General features: G+C 45.4%; 1 protein-coding gene across 2 annotated transcripts in view; it reads left to right on the top strand.

The window, feature by feature from the left end:
- LOC146057900 (serine/threonine-protein kinase Nek5-like) overlaps nt 1-16,203 on the top strand; it is a 63,180-nt gene extending 46,977 nt beyond the window's left edge. Inside the window, exons 17-23 of one of the 2 annotated variants that reach the window (XM_083169714.1) lie at nt 1,524-1,607; nt 3,696-3,779; nt 6,486-6,582; nt 7,897-8,031; nt 10,722-10,850; nt 12,259-12,361; nt 13,582-16,203. In XM_083169714.1, the coding sequence (XP_083025840.1) occupies nt 1,524-1,607; nt 3,696-3,779; nt 6,486-6,582; nt 7,897-8,031; nt 10,722-10,850; nt 12,259-12,361; nt 13,582-13,975 (1,026 nt within the window). In that variant the 3' untranslated portion in view covers nt 13,976-16,203. Of the gene's footprint in view, nt 1-1,523; nt 1,608-3,695; nt 3,780-6,485; nt 6,583-7,896; nt 8,032-10,718; nt 10,851-12,258; nt 12,362-13,581 lie in introns of both variants that reach the window. The other variant, XM_083169713.1, reaches the window with a different exon arrangement.
- The last annotated feature ends 227 nt before the right edge of the window (nt 16,204-16,430 follow it).

Here is a 16,430-nt window from a genome sequence, read left to right as displayed (position 1 = left end):
TGCATGCATTAGTGACCTGAGCTGTGTCTTAGGATGCAACATCAGATCATCTGCAACACCATCAGCCGTCTGCATGACCCCCAAATGGCAGCAGGCTATCAATAACTGACAGTCTGTTGTATTGTGTCCTATGCTGCAGACCCTTACTGCACATGTACATTACAGGTCTGGGGCATGCACAAAGTACTAAACACCAGTACTGTGCGCTATGTGCAGCAACTCCGCCCACCTCTGAACAAGGTGAAATATGACAAATATACAGAATACTTTCTGCACAACATGTACTTATCATACACATGATTAGATCTGCATATCAAAATGGGCTAGATCTCTCTTTTTTGTGGGGGGTGGTCAGATTGATCTAGTTATGTGTTTTGAGAGTCTGCTATGTTCTTATAATGCTCTAATCAAGATGCTGCTTTGTGCCCCCTTCCACCCCCACCATTTGTAAGAATAAGAGAAAAACCACAATTGAAGACCATATTGGACACCAATGCGAGCTCCTCATACTCCACAGGGTACAGGCGGGAATCTACCTTACTTCGTGGATGATCCGATTGAGCAGTTTTTTAGTAGTACTTGAGTGGGTGTGCATTATTAGGTAGACAGTGTCTAGATAGACAATCAGTAGGTCTACCCCAAAAGGTCGAAAGGATCAAAGGTTATTAGGGTCAAAATAGGTCGACATGAGCTTTTCACATATTTTTGTGCCTATGTTGACTTGGACCCTCAGTTAGTGTGACGCATGGCTCGCGACGCTCACCATGCTTCAGGCTCGGTGCCTCGCCACGCTCACAACACTATTATATTCTCCCTTTGAGCCGACATGGATGATTAAGTAAGAACAATCATGTGTGGGACTTGGGTGGGCCTCAGCACCTTCTACTGACGAGTCCCAAAAGATCATAAGAAAACGGCTGTATATGGAGACCTTGGAGACTATTGTCATTCGACGTCCCGCAGCCATCTCCCGACGGGGGAGATGGCTGCGGGGCCCTATTCAATGCTGTCTTCCCCGACAGCATTGAACAGGGGTTTTGTGCAGAACGAGCCCGACATCACAAGCTGTCGGGCTCGTTCTGCCGAGTAAAGCCGGAAATAGGCGAGCTCCCGGGTGGAGCTCGTCTATTTCCGTCATCAACTCGCGGCCACGCCCCCTTCTCGCCGCTCGGCGGCCGGGACATTGAATCCCGACTGCCGAGCTCCAGGCGAGCTGACCGAGAATGGGACAGGGGCACGGCTGTCGCGCTAGCTCAACAGCCGTGCCCCTGACATTGAATACCCCCCTAACTGTCACTTGTGTCATACACAGGAAGCTGACCACATTAGATGGGGTGTACCTGCTTCATGCAGACGGTGTCTTGTCACAGCCACTTGCTAGTAACGGCCCCATGCCTTAGGACTACTTAGGTTGCTTGTTGTATTCTTGGCCCACCAGCAATTACTTTTTTTTACACAATCATTATATAAAGATGAAATGCAAATAACACTTATTCTGGTCTTACGTCCCATCAACTCTTAAGGAAATGCAACAACAACAAATAAATAACATCATAAAGCAGAACCGACAAGAAAGAAAAGCATTGGAAGAAAAGTATAAAGTGAAGGTATGTTGTACAACTATTGACAACTATTACATTTCTTATAAAAGATATATGCTTGATGGATCCAGAGTAAATTTTATGGGCTGGATATAATGAGGTCCGTGTGGAATGCCGGCCGAACTCCGATGTTTTCTTTTAAGGGGCAATTATTTACAAGAACTAAAAAACATAAAGAGAATTATTCTTAAACGGACCTTACGGACTAAATAAGAAATCCCTTTAGAAAGCGCTGTCCAGCCAAATAATTTAAATCAAGTGGATTTAATAATTAAACATACAGTACAATGTTTATTTTATAATTAATCTTGATCATATACAATCTAAAATACACAAATGCAGAAAAATTATTAAAATAAAATAAATGAATAGAAAATAAAAATGACAACTATAAATCACATACAATGCACATACACTGTAAAATGTACTAGGAAAATGTAATGATCTGCACAAGAATTCATGCCACTGGATCGATTTTAGTGTAGTATTCCCATAGTTGTGAAATGTTGAAGGTATGAGGCTTTTTGTGTTTTAGTTCTATTAATGGGAAGGTGCAATCACTTCTCTTTGAAAGCAGCATTCTGGGCAAATTCTCTTCATAAAAATACTTTTTATTCCACTTCATTAACATTAGAAGGGATCAGTGCCTAATCTAATTGGTTTTTTTTTTCTTCAATTGTTTACAAGGTATGGTTTTGCCTTGTAAATGATTGCCTATTTAATAAAATGGCCGATTTTCCCGGCATCCCAGATAGCAACCAAACTCGGACGTCAGTTCAGCTGGCCCTAGGTCTTTATAGCCTGATATATTGAGTACTCAATCAAATGAAAGTATTTTAAGATGTGACCTGATGATAACTCAACATGACTACTGCATGCTGAGGTCTGTGGGATGTTTGGACTCATCAAGATTTGGTTACTTTATGGGACCCGCTCTGGGGACAGTGGCAGGTGGGGAATTTGACTGGGGCGGTACACCTATCAAATTGTACCGCAGGTGTCCTAAGATGAGCTCAGGGAGGACAGAAACCCGCTTTTGCCCTTCTGCTCCACGTTTCTGTCCTCCCTGAGCTCGCGTTAGGACACCTACGTTACGGTTTGACAGATGTACCGCCCCACTCAAACTCAAAGTAGCACAAGCAGTGAAAAACGGAAGACGTGGATCGAAGAAGAAGTCGCTTATAGCTACCAATCAGATTTAAGGTTAGGTTTTAAAAATATAAATTGGCTGATTGGTGGCTAATAGCAATTTCTCCATTGGTCCACTGCTCCACTTTTTTTTACTGCTTGATATATCATCCCCAAATTCTCTATTTGCAATTTAAAATACAGGTTGTGTATCACTTATCCAAATTATTCGTTATCCAATTTATTCCGAAAACCATACATTCCAGAAAGTGAAATAAAAAAATGTTTTCTGCTAAAAACCTACTGGGGACATTTGTGACAGCACTAATGAGGACATGATATGTAACTGGCACTAAATATGTGCAAGAAAGTGATTGCTTGGCATTCAAATATAGGGACAGATTCTCTAAGCTTCAAAAGTGATAAAATGGAGAGTGATAAAGAGCCAGCCAATCAGCTCCTACCTGCCATGCCCATGTCACAGACTGTGTTTGAAAAATGTCAGGAAGGAGCTGATTGGCTGGCTGTTTAACACTCTCCATTTAATCACTGTTGAAGCTTAGAGAATCTGGCCCTCAGTGCCTGAGATAGGACACAAACTTTGTTTCATGTTTTGAAACCTTGTTTCATGCACAAATAAAATATATTTGTGTGTATTTCATGTGTTTGATGTGTTTATACAACATAAATGCAAGGATACCTCAAGATACCTCATTGAAATACAAATATTCTGAAATACGGAATAATCCATTATCCAAAATTTTCCTGGTCCCCAGCATTTTGGATAAGGGATACTCAACCTGTATAGGTTATAGGTAATCCATATCATGAGACTGAACAATATCACATCTCACTATCAGTAGATTATAAGTGTGTAAGTCACTGAGTTCCTCCCAACAACTTCACCAACAGTTTGTACATGAAAATGAATTCTTTTGTACAACACTTATACTTTTTGTTTTGAAGGGTGGAATTAAATTTGAAATAAATGACGCTATCACAGAAGAGGATGGATTTGTTGTAGAGGACTATAACAGAGAAGATGATGAGGTGGGAGCAGCCTGATTCGTAAAACCTCAAATGTTATGATTTATATTTAAATGTGTTCCATTTACAGGGTTGGATTAATGAGACAGCTGTACTTTCTGCCCTAAACTATGCCCACTGGGTGCCGGATGACCTCCTGGCAGTCGGGATTCTGACATCCGATCCCCAACTGTTAAATGCTCGATAGTCGGGATCCCGACTTACAGGGGCTATCCTCCCTTGTGGGGGTCCATGAACACCATAGCAGGAGAATAGAACCTGTGGCGAGTGGAGCGAGCCCGCAAGAGTACCACTGGCATTACTGGTTTTAGCTAAGTACCTGATGGACCTGAAGTTAGGGCCTCCAGGGCTTGGAGATGAAAGTTATGGTCACCCTATTATCACCACTAAACTGCTCTTGTTCTCCAATATAGGGGGATATTCAATCGCCGTCGAGCATCTCCCGTGGGGGAGATGCTCGACGGGCCCTATTCAATGCTGTCTTCCCCGACAGCATTGAACAGGGTTTCCTGGCAGAACGAGCCCGACATCTCTAGCTGTCGGGCTCATTCTGCCGAGAACAGCCGGGAAGTGACGAGCTGCCGGCTGCATCTCGTCACTTCCCAGCCGCAACTCGCGGCCACGCCCCCTTCTCGTCCCGCTGCAGGCGGGACATTGAATCCCGCCTGCATGTTCTCGGTCGAGCTGACCGAGAACGGGACTGGGTCACGGCAGGCGAGCAAGTATAAAGTATATGGAGTTCCCTAAAAATTTGAAAAGTTCATTTATTTCCAACCACTGATTTAGATATTGTTACAAACCTTTTCCAGCCTCTATTCCACGGAACCCAACCAATTTATTTTGTACAAGAAGGAGCTAGTAGGTAGGTATGAGTGTGATATAGCAGGCAGACAGTTGGGATTCCGATGTCAGTATACTGACCATCGGAATCCCAACTATCTGCCTGTTTCTCAGCTGAGAACACTGGCCCTGACCGATTAATATCCAGCATGCTGGATATTCATCGCCGGGTGATAGTGACGCGCAGGGCCGCGCACCGCTATGGCCTCTACACACGTAGGGATGTAGGGGCATTTTCGAAGCGATTTAGTGAGATCCCCCTGTGTGTAGGCCCCATTAGCCGCACCGTATCGACGCATCCAGGAAAATAACTCTATCACCAAAAGTAAATTTTTAACCTCGATTATTAAACAAACAATACAATGTGCAATTGTAAATCAATAACATTCATCAAGTGGAGAACTTAATCTTTTAAAATGGTACCTCATTTATCGATTTTGGTTTTGGAAGGGAGAAAAAGGGATCATCACCAAAAATCACCTTCTACAAATAATATATGATGTTTATACTGTATGCTGTTTACTTGTTACCCACCTGGCTGCTGCAAACCGAAAACAAATTCCTAGTATAGGCAAGTATACCTGGCCAATAAAGCTGATTCTGATGTTTAGTTTAAAGGTACAGCCATCATAAATTGATATTTTCAAGGTAAATTTCCACTAAAGCTTTGTTAAATAGTAAAGTTTACATATAGTCTAAATGTTCTATCTTCCCAATAGTTTGTACATAAGTAAAGTACTTCTTTACATAATAGAGACACTTACACCTCTCCCCGACTTCCCCTGTGACATCTTCAGTTACTGTGGCCTTTGGATAAAGGTTGCAGTATATAGGAAATGATCCTCAGCCATGGCACTGGAGATTTAAGGTGCCCATACACAGAGGCGATTTCAGTGGCGTAACTATAGCACCGCAGCCCCCGCAGTCGCGGGGGGCGCTGTGCCTATGGGGGCGCCGGGTGGGCTGCGGTGCTATAGTAATCCCCCCGCCCCCCATCCCCTGCATGCTTACCTGTCCGCGCGTCCCGGCTCCCCTCCTGGCTTTAATCAATGCTATGGAGACGGACCACGATAAAATGGCCGCCCCATAAAGCAGACTGTTCTCTGAAACTGTCTGCGGTATGGGGGCGGCCATTTTACCGTGGTCCGTCTGCATAGAATTTATTGAAGCCAGGAGGGGAGCCGGGACGCACGGACAGGTAAGCATGCGGCAATGGGGGGGGGGGGCGGACGGACGGGGAGGGGGGGGGGCGCCCCCCCATTAACGGCGGGGGGGGGGGGGTGCCCCAAACAAAGCTACGCCACTGGGCGATTTGGTCCTATTTCGACCGATTGCGACCAATCGGGCCGTTAAATCGGACCTAATCGCCTCTCCCTGACATGCAGTCGGGTCCTTTGCGCGGTCCCGTGCGCATCGGACCTGACCAGGTGGTCGGACCGGCTGGCCGCCCATCCATTCTGGGACCTCCCTCCAGGCGGCGAGGCGGGCGAGAAGCAGGGACGCATGCGATCCATCACAAGTAATCGCGTGCGTCCCTGCTGCCGGGAAGGTCCCGGCGGCTTGCAGGGTATCGTGTGTCCGAACACTGCTGCGAGATGTAGCAGCAATATATGCAACCTGATGGCTGAGCCACATGGTTCCAAAGGGGCCACATTACCCTTAAACTGTATAATAAGACAAAGCAGTGCAAATAAAAAAAGGACAGATGCCTGTAATAACATACCAGCAATGTAGCTTGGGGCTATGGTTGGAGTCTCAGGTCACACCATCACATGCATATAAACCAGCCACAACTGAGCAGCAATATGTTATGAATTCCATACTTCTCAGTAACTGTACACCACCATTATTAACAATGGTTTCTTACAGGGGACAGATCCGCTCAATGACACCTTAACTTTTGATCATGGAAGCAAACTAGAGGGTAACAAGTGGCACAGGATACCTGAGGATCATGGACAGCCAGGTACAAGACAAGGATAGCTGTCAATAATCAGTATTATGTCATTAGATCTATGAAAATGTTAGCTTTTACCTGTGGGGGAATGTTTATATGGTTTGGGCTATTTATCTAGTACAAATAACCCAATGCTTTGTCTAGACTTGTTCCTTGAATATTGCTGATAGCTGCCTTAGATGAACACATTGCCTAATAGATTTATTTTCCTTTCATGCTTCCGTTTGTGTTTGACTTCTGCCTCAGACTTCTCCAAATATCTCCAAATTAGCCATTGGGTGCAGCGTGTCTGGCAGTCACTCATTGTAGCGGCAGTGGCACTTTTATCCAGGCCTTCCTCAGGTGCCATTACATTTTAGCAGGTCCCATTCAGTCCCCTATCTCTAATGACAAATCTCCCCCCATAAGTGCTGTGGTAATTACATCTAACCCAAACTCTGTCTCCTGAACCAGTGGCTCCCAGTGCACCCCTGAGTATCAGAACTTTTTTTTTACGGCATCCCTAGGGCAAAAGTTTCTCAATGATAAAATCAGGAAAAAAGTCAATTGTGTTTATATCTCACCCTCAGTGTCGGTTACGTGATAATGGACAGGAATCACTTCTGTTTGTCCACTATTTGCCTATGACATTGGTAATAAATTATTTAAATTGGTCATGGAGCACCAATCCAGGGCACCCCTGCAAGTCCCCCAAGGCACCCCAGGGTGCCACAGCACACGGTTTGGGGACCACTGACCTAAACAATAAGAATTTTCTCTCACCTGTCAGATAGTATTTCTTGTGCTGCCACCGTGACTAGGCCCCCCCCCCCCCCCCCCCCTATGCCTCAAAAGTATATTGATGGGAAAAATACATAAAATACTATGTAAACATTATGTGCTGTGTATATAAAACCTCTGACAGCATAAAACACACAATAGATGCACTGGGTGAGATTTAATAGGATGAGAGAATCAGAAAGTGAGAGATTTCCATTTTTTTTTAAAGCTGCAATCATTTACACTGCAAAACCAGTGTGATTTCTCACCAAATCTCTTACTTTCTGAATCTCTCATCCTATTAAATCTCACCCTCTCTGTCAGGATCATACAGACAGATGTTCTGCTATCCAATTCCAATGCATGGAGGGGAGTCATAGGAATGTTTGCTTCTGAGGTCTCAAAATTGTTTCAAATATATGAAACAAACCAAAATGTGCCCATTATAAGTCCTTATCTACTGTAATAATAATAATAATAATTTTATTTATATAGAGCTTTTCTCCAGCAGGACTCAAACTCCCTTTTGCATTCTAATATATCACTAATGTTGTTGTCTTGTAGATGATGGGAGTCCGGCCCAGAGGCCATTGAGAAGCAGAAAGCAATGGACACCAAGAGAGCCTCAGACCCTTCTTGGTAATCTGATGGCTGCTGACATCAATTCAGTGTATAATACGTTTGCAGACACAGTCCACGGTGAGGATTGATAGACTGGTTTGGGTCATTGGGTTCACCAGTATTAGTTTGACAGTCATAAGTTGACCCTATATGGTTGACATGCAAGTGGTCGGCATGGTTAATAGAGTCAGCATAAGTTTTTTTTTGTGTGTGTGTTTGGGGGGGGGGGGGAGGGTGTTATTTTTAACAAAGCCTGGCTCCCTCCTCCTGTCTCAACACTGGGGGACAGATTTATTAAGCTCGGTGAAGTGATAAAGTGTCTGTTTTTTATCACCAGCCAATCAGCTCCTGCATGTGAAGTTACAGGCTTGGTTTGAAAAATAACAGGTAGGAGCTGATTGGCCGGTGATAAAAACCAGACACTTTATCACTTCACCGAGCCTAATAAATCTACCCCTGAATGTCAGGCAGGGAGGGAGGCAATGAGCAATACTTTGTGGTGGGGATGTGGGGTGAAATTAGTGTTGCTTTGGTAATTGGGAATGCCCTAACGTGGGTAGTGATGTGATGGGGCGACCTGTGTGTCAATAACTGACAGGTGTTCTATGTGCCAATAACTGACAGGTGTCCTGTCTGTCAGTAAATCACTGTGTTTTAGTAACTGTAAGGTGTCCTGAGTTTCCGTAATACTCCTTTGAGGTTGCTGCAACAACTGGGGTTGTTGCCGGTTCGAACATGGTTGCACCTCATTCTGAAAGGGACCAGAAAAAATAACTTGGGTCTAGTGACCTGGCAATCCAACTTGGGTAGTGGCCAGGGTGAACAGTTCACCCGGGTCGCGATGACTCGGCTCATTTGGAGCTGATATCCTCTCCAAGCAGCCACTGTAAAGCTGGATAGACCCAGGTCATGGTAGTTGAGGGTATAGTGTGAACAGCTGGACCCAGGATATTCCAGGTGGTCCCTTGCGTGAAAGTTGTCGGTCCTTTTGTAGTTTCACGGCGCCGCCCCGCGCACAGTCTGTTACAGAAACTTGGCAGCCTGCCAGAGGCTCTGTTTAACTGTGCACGTGCCGCTCTACCTCTGCCTGACTGTGCTCGTGCCACTCTAGCTGTAAGCTACGTATTGACAGCTACGTTAACAGCGTAGCGGCCGGGCAGCAGCTGAATCCAGTACACTATTAAAAGCCGCCCACAGTGCCACTAGTCGACGCAGCAGCTGTCGACCTTGTAAATCCCACTATCCACGTCAACCCGAAGTGTGTCGAGCGGCGGCGGTACGCGTCCTACGACCTTTTCATACCCCCACTATCCACGTCGGCGTGGAGTTGAGAATAGAAAGCGTGGCGAGCGCAGCATGCCACCGAGTCCGAAGCGTGGCGAGCGCACGCGGACACCTGTGAAGCCCGCAAGGGGACGTGGATACCTGTGAAGGTATCCGCGTCCCCTTGCGGGGCTCGCTGCGCTCGCCACGCTTCGGGCTCGGTGGCTCGCTGCGCTCTATTCTCAACTCCACGCCAACATGGATAGTGGGGGAATGAAAAGGTCGTAGGACGCGTACCGCCGCGCTTCGGGTTGGCGTGGATAGTGGGATTTACAAGGTCGACAGCTGCTGCGTCGACTAGTGGCACTGTGGGCGGCTTTTAATAGTGTACCCCTAGACCCAGCTAAATTTAGATGCTTTTGCGTCTAAATTTAGATGTACCCCTACACCCAACTAAATCCAGACACCTTAACGGCTTGCAGGGAGCCTAGATTCAGACGCTTAAGTGTCTAAATCCAGACTCCCCGGCTTCTTAGCGGCCAGCAGGGGGCCGCCTGGATTCAGACGCTTTTGCGTCTGAATCCAGACGCCCCCCTCCTTCTTACGGGCTTGCAGGGAGTGTGAATCCAGGCGCTTTATCGCCTAGATCCAGACTGCAAGCCTTCTTAGCGGCTTGCAGGTAAGGCTGGATTCAGACGCTTTTGTGTCTGAATTTAGCATGTACATGGGGGACACAGCGGTGTGCCGGGTGTGTAGTTTAGAAGCCCCGGCATGTCAGCGTTGTGCCCGTGGTGTCTCCACTTGCCCCCGTTGTCAGGGGTGCCTAGGCGCTGCCTGTTTCACTGTGGAACTACAAGTACCACAGTGACCTGTCAGCGCCTGGGCAGCGCGCTGCTGCTGCCCGGCCGCTACGCTGTTAACGTAGCTGTCAATACGTAGCTTACAGCTACAGCGGCACGAGCACAGTCAGACAGAGCTAGAGCGGCACGCGCACAGTTAAACAGAGCCTCTGGCAGGCTGCCAAGTTTCTGTAACAGACTGTGCGCCCGGCGGCGCCGTGAAACTACACAAGTACCAAGTTGTCTTAGCTTGGTCACATCTGGGTTGGAACCATGTTTAAAATTCAGGATGGGAACCAGTATTTTGATTTAAAAAAGGTATAAATGTCAGTGTGGGTTGTCAGTTGACATCTTGTTTCCTGTGTGTCAGTTTTATTGATTTGTGTTGAACACAGCAAGCGTACCTATTCCAACCTCTGACTTAGAGCAAAACCAAATCACCCTGGCAGATATGCCCCGAGTCAAGACCGGATAAACCCATATCTGTAAATGCTAGGACCCAAAGTAGCTAAGCTGTACCCCTTGCAGACCCCCAAAATTAAGACCGTTGTTAATATGTATAAGCTTGTATGCATCTTATTTGTATCTTTTTATTAGAAGGGCTTACCAACGCCCTGTACATCAGTCTATCTAACTCTTATGAACTTCTTTATTTCCATTAAGAAGATGGTGATGATGAAAATGAGACAGCAGGAAACAGGAAGCAGTGGGGACGTAATACACCTGGAACGCTGATGAGGGCCTTGGGGGAGGCAGACATGGATGATTCCATTATCCCAGCAGGAGATTCACTTGGTAACATATGTCCTTCAACCTTACACATTGCAAAGCAATATACATACAGATATTGCAAAGCAATGACTGCATTCATTTTTATTTATGTTTTGATTATATTGTATCAATTTCGTAGAACTCGCAATATTAAATCGGATATTCAACCAAATAAAAACAGCCATACAAGATACTACATTGATAGTTCTTAAGGGTGGAGATTACTCTGTTAATCTTTATGATAAATAATACAAATTTAATTGTTAAATCTGGTCTCTGAGGTGTACCATTAAAGTAAATTACCCTCAGATGTTCTGAACAGCGCTGGGGTCAGTGGCGCAACAATGGCTCCGCAGAACCCGCAGTGGCTTGGAGGCGCTAGGTAAGATCAGGCGCCGCGGGTTCTGCGGGGCTATTGCTGGGGGTTAATGCCCCCCCGCAGCCGCTGACGAATATTTTGCTGCTGGCCGGGCGACCTCCCCCCCCCCCCCGCTCCTTCTCCTCCCCTCCGAGTCCTCACCGCTGACGCCCAGTCCACTGTGACTGCTGCCTGCCGGGAACAGCAGATCTTCCTCCTATCAAAATGTCACTTTTAAAATGGCCACCCCCACACAGCAGACGTTTATTAAGGATGCTAGAGGAGGCGACGACCTCCTCTTGCATCCTAAATAACGGTCTGCTTTAAGGCGGTGGCCATTTTGGAAGTGACATTCAGGAGGAGCGCCGGGACCGCAGACAGGAGGATCTGCTGGTTCCAGCGGGCAGCAATGGACCGGGCGGCGCCAGAGGAGGTGAGGGAGAGGGGGCCCAATTTCAAGTTACACCACTGGCTGGGGTTTATGCCTGGGACCAATGTTCCCTCTAATTTTACGAAGGCTGTGTATGGCAAAAGATTTTGGCTGTGCAACTTTGGAAAAAAAATTTAATTTTTGTGCGCCACTTATATATAACTGGAAAATGACGTTCAGCATTTGTGTTACCTTTACTTCAAAATGATTTTAAACATTCAAAACACAGCACACAATGTAGTTAATGGGTGAAACACACATTAATTGAGTCCACAACTGCAAAAAGGGACCACTGCTGCTTTGTGCGCTCTGTTGTAATGTCTGTGCGCACGCTCGTCGAGTTGTGTGCGCGCGCACAGTTTAGAGGGAACACTGCCTGGGACCACTTTAATATGGGAGATAATCACCATCCCAGTGTGTTATTTATTGTTTACTCCTTGACAAGTTTGGCTTGTTGTACGTGGAGATCACTGACCAATCCGTGCCCTGGACACGTCAGTGGAACATAGGTTCAGAATTTCTCCTGCAACTTTCAACAGGAGAGTCAACCCTTAAGCTGTACATTACATCAGATCGGAGGATACCATGGGTGGTGCAGTGTTGTCATATTAATGCATGTCATTTGTATGTTATTTCTTGTTTAGATGGAAAACTCCAAGAATGGCCTGTAGAGCAGAAGGTACTGGAGGAGACGGATGAAGATTTGGATGAAGAGCGGTTTGAGCCAAGATCTGATGATGAGGACACGTAAGAACCAATAGTTAAAAAGTCTGTGATCTGACTTTATTCTAAAATATATAATAATGCACTCTCCAAGAAGTGCTGTTATCTGTAATTGTCGAATAATAAACATAGGGAAGTCGAAAAAGGGAAGGCTTCAGCACGAATACATAAGCATACAATGGGGGAAATTTACTAAGATGGGAGTTGTATTTCCCATGGGATGTTGCTATGGGCAACCAATCAGAAACTACTTATTTATTCAGCACCTTCTAGAACAGTGGTTCCCAACCCTGGTCCTCAAGTACCCCCAACAGTGCATGTTTTCCAGGTCACCCAGCAGGTGCACTCATTATTCAGGCATAGGCACATTTGAAAAGATCCTAAGGTGGAGCTAATTATAGCACTTGTGATTCTGTGTGGAGACCTGCAAAACATGCACTGTTGGAGGTACTTGAGGACCAGGGTTGGGAACCACTGTTCTAGAAGATAATAGATAGTATCTGATTGGTTGCCCATAGCAACATCTTATGTGAAATACAACTCCCATCTTAGTAAATTTCCCCCCAATGACTCTTCTGTTATGAATGAGGTTCATAACCTCACTTATAGTTAATGATGGGATTCATTATCTAATATAGATTGGATTAATAAAATCATTGTAATCCATACACTTGTTGATTCCATGCCATTTGCTGCAACCAACATCAAATATGTGGCTAGAGTTGGAGACTGCTGGGCAGGGCTGGGTTAAGGTCTGTGGGGGCCCTGGACAACAAAGATGTGGTAGCCCCCCCGGATGGAGGTAGGTGGTACCTGGGATGGGCAGTGCCGCAGCGGGGTCCATGCAGCGTTGGGGAGGCAGCGGGGTCCCTGCGGCGGATGGGAACTAGTAGCGCTACTAGTTCCCATCCACCGCATGGACCCTGCCGCTGACTTCCCATCTGCCGCAGGAACCCCCTGCCTGACCCCGCTGCCTGCCACCGCAGCAGTGCTGGTGTGGGGGCCCTGTGGCAAGCTCCCCTGTCACCTCGTGGTTAATCCGGCACTGCTGCTTGGTCAGATTTGGGATATGCACATTATAAATATAAGTACTTTGTTTATACAATGAATGGAAGTTCTGCAAGTTCTAGCGAACTCGGCTATGATGTGGTTAGTCACTCCAGGTAATTGAGATTGGAAGGATCTCATTCGGTATGGTTTGATGTATGTGCAATTGTTATGTTTTATTTTTATTTTTTTAATAGCACTTTTGAAGAATCAGAGGATGAACTAGAAGTCATGGAGATGATGGAGAAGGTTTTAACCCCCAGAGATGATGAGTCGGATGTTAATGAAGATAAAACAGAAAAACAGGTCATTAATGAGGATTCTCCTGTGGAAAGCACCAATGTAAATGTGCACTATCCAAATGAAATAGATGCAGCCAGTGCAGACAACTCTACTGTGGAGGAAGCAATATGTAAAGAGAATCTGCAGGGCCAGCCAACAGCCCAGAAGGCCCCAGCTGCCTCAGACCAATGTGCGGAGGAGAGGGAAACGGATGAGGTGGCATCTCAACGCTCTGCTGGCAGCGTCTCTACCGCTTCACATCCTGAGTCTAAAAACAATGCCCAGTCTCCCATTTGTTCTCTAGAGTAAATACAGCAATGGGCAGATATTAAGTGGTTAGTTCTGTCCAATGAGAGATGTGCTTCATAGCTGTAGACAATAAGTATTATTATTTTATTTATATAGCATTCTTTCTCCAATAGAATCCAAGGAAACAATAGTGAAAGAGAAACTTGACGTATTTGGGTTTAATTTTGTTTTAACAAAAAAGACATGACTAGATAAGTCCTATAGCAAGGTATACCAGTGGCCTACACAGAGAGGAGGCAGCCATGTAGCTGGATGACCTAATATGTATGGCTCATACATTAGGGCTGATAATGCTCTCCGTTACATATATAGAAATGTGTCCTCATTCATCTTTGATGCAGTTGTGCCAATGAGCCCCTCTTGGCATGACAGGTCGCTTGCTGATTCATTTGATACTGTATATGAAACTTGTATATCTGTGTGCGACTTAGTCTTTGAATCTTTAGACGTAGGGTTACAATGTAGCAGCCACAGCTTTTTTTTTTTCCATTACAAGTTCTGTTTTCCTCAGTCTGTTCAGACTCAGTCATACACAATATACACATTTTTGGCACAGGCGCCTGACTTTAGCAGAGTTGCATGAGACCTGGCGGCTTAGTCACGCCAGGCACTTCCCGCTGCATGGCATATTAAGGATAGATGTAGGAGGACGTATCTGTAGGCTGAGGGAGAAATGAGGGGGTCCTAACCTACAGAGTAGGTACAACATTTTTGAAGGGCAGTGCAAAAACTACATTTCCTTTTGTGGATCATGAATATTGCAACTATATATATGGCGGTGCATTTGTAGGGTTGTTCCGTGCAGTATCACTCAGTATTTGAATCAGTATAATAGCTATTTTGCACTACCTTCGGTCTTCAGGGTTAAACTTTATGCAAGAGTCAAAACAACCCTTCAAGAGTGGTTAAGTTGCCCAAAGCAACCAATCCACTTCTAGCTCTCATTTTATAGAGTGCTCTTGATAAATTGTACCTAGAAGGTGTAATACATTTTCATGTCTAAAGGGCCAATTCAGACCGTGTGTGCAGGGCTTTGAATGGATGTTCGCTAGCGCCCCTACAGAAGAGAAATCCTTCAATGGTTACTTATTATCGAAGGATTCTCCTCCTCTCTCCGGTGCTCACAGCCGCCATGATCCAGGAATCTTGTGGCAGCTGCATGTAAATATGCAAAATTGGGGTAAGCACCAATGTCATGCGCCCACCCCAAGCAAGCAGGGGAATGGTTGTGGTCCGATGGGTCTACACAGCGTTTCTGTTGTTGCGTCTGTTTTTGTGGGCACACCCATGAAACACTGGGGGTCCAACCCGGAATGCCCCCCGCAATGTGCAATTTTAGTTGCCCTCCTGTGTACAGGCTCTAATGTATTTATATCCTTCTAGAGATCTGGCCTCAGTACTCTAGATGAGGTCGTACCAATGACCTATACAGTGGCATTATTACTTTTCTTTCTACTGCTTATTCCTCTCCCTATGCAACCAAGCATCTGACTTGCCTTATTCATTGTTTTGTTACATTGCCTACCTGCCTTTATGTCACCTCAAATAGTGACACCAAGATCCCTCTCTTCCTCAGTAGTTTCCATTATAGTGCCATTTATACTATATTTAGTCTTTGGATATTTGAGACCCAAGTGCATGATTTTGCATTTTTTGGCATTAAACTGTATTTGCCATGCTATTGGCCATTCCTCTAGCCTACCGAGATCATCCACCATTTGTTTTGCCCCTCCCGATGTGTCTATCCTGCTGCATACCTTTCCTTCAATACCATTTGCAATTTTACCAATAAAGCTATTGATAGGCTGAATTCATGACTGCATTCAGTCTACAAAATGGCTGCCTTCTCTCTGTGTAGGTGACAAGGAACCTGCCGTCCACATTCTGTGGAACATATACATTGAATGTGCAATAGAATTAGGGAAAGCTCCAGGTAATGTTCCTGATGTGGGTTGTATGTATTACATGTTGTCATTGCACAATCTGAGTTGCCTCTGTTCCACTGAAATGCCCAGGCCAGGTATCAGAATAGATGAACACTGTAGGAGACTTGCTGGATCAGGTCGGAGTAGATATGATACATGGTCTGTGTATACACTACTGGAAGTGACAATTACCTTAATAAGATTGCTTGAATAAAACTGTCATTTTGCTGAATACCAATATCAAATTATAATGTGAGGTTGGTTTATTTGATGTAATGCTGTACAATTATTTTTGTAATATGTTCAAATAACATTATGTGATTATCAACAAATGTTTTTGTTGTGTTTGTATTGTTGCAGCGTTCTAGTATTAGCTCACCAATAGGTGTTGGAAAGAAGGAGGCGCCCCTCCTCCCCATTCATTTAAGAGGCACAACTCAATGTAGTAAGTCACGAGGCACCATCTAGGGCAGGGCAGGGCTAGGCAACAGCGGCCCTCCAGATGTTGATGAACTACACATCCCAGCATG

This window comes from Crinia signifera, chromosome 2, assembly GCF_055691185.1.
Source record: "Crinia signifera chromosome 2, ASM5569118v1, whole genome shotgun sequence".
Lineage (NCBI taxonomy): Eukaryota > Metazoa > Chordata > Amphibia > Anura > Myobatrachidae > Crinia > Crinia signifera.
The sequence above is the reverse complement of the archived record's forward strand: the minus strand, read 5'-3'. Positions and strand labels throughout refer to the sequence as shown.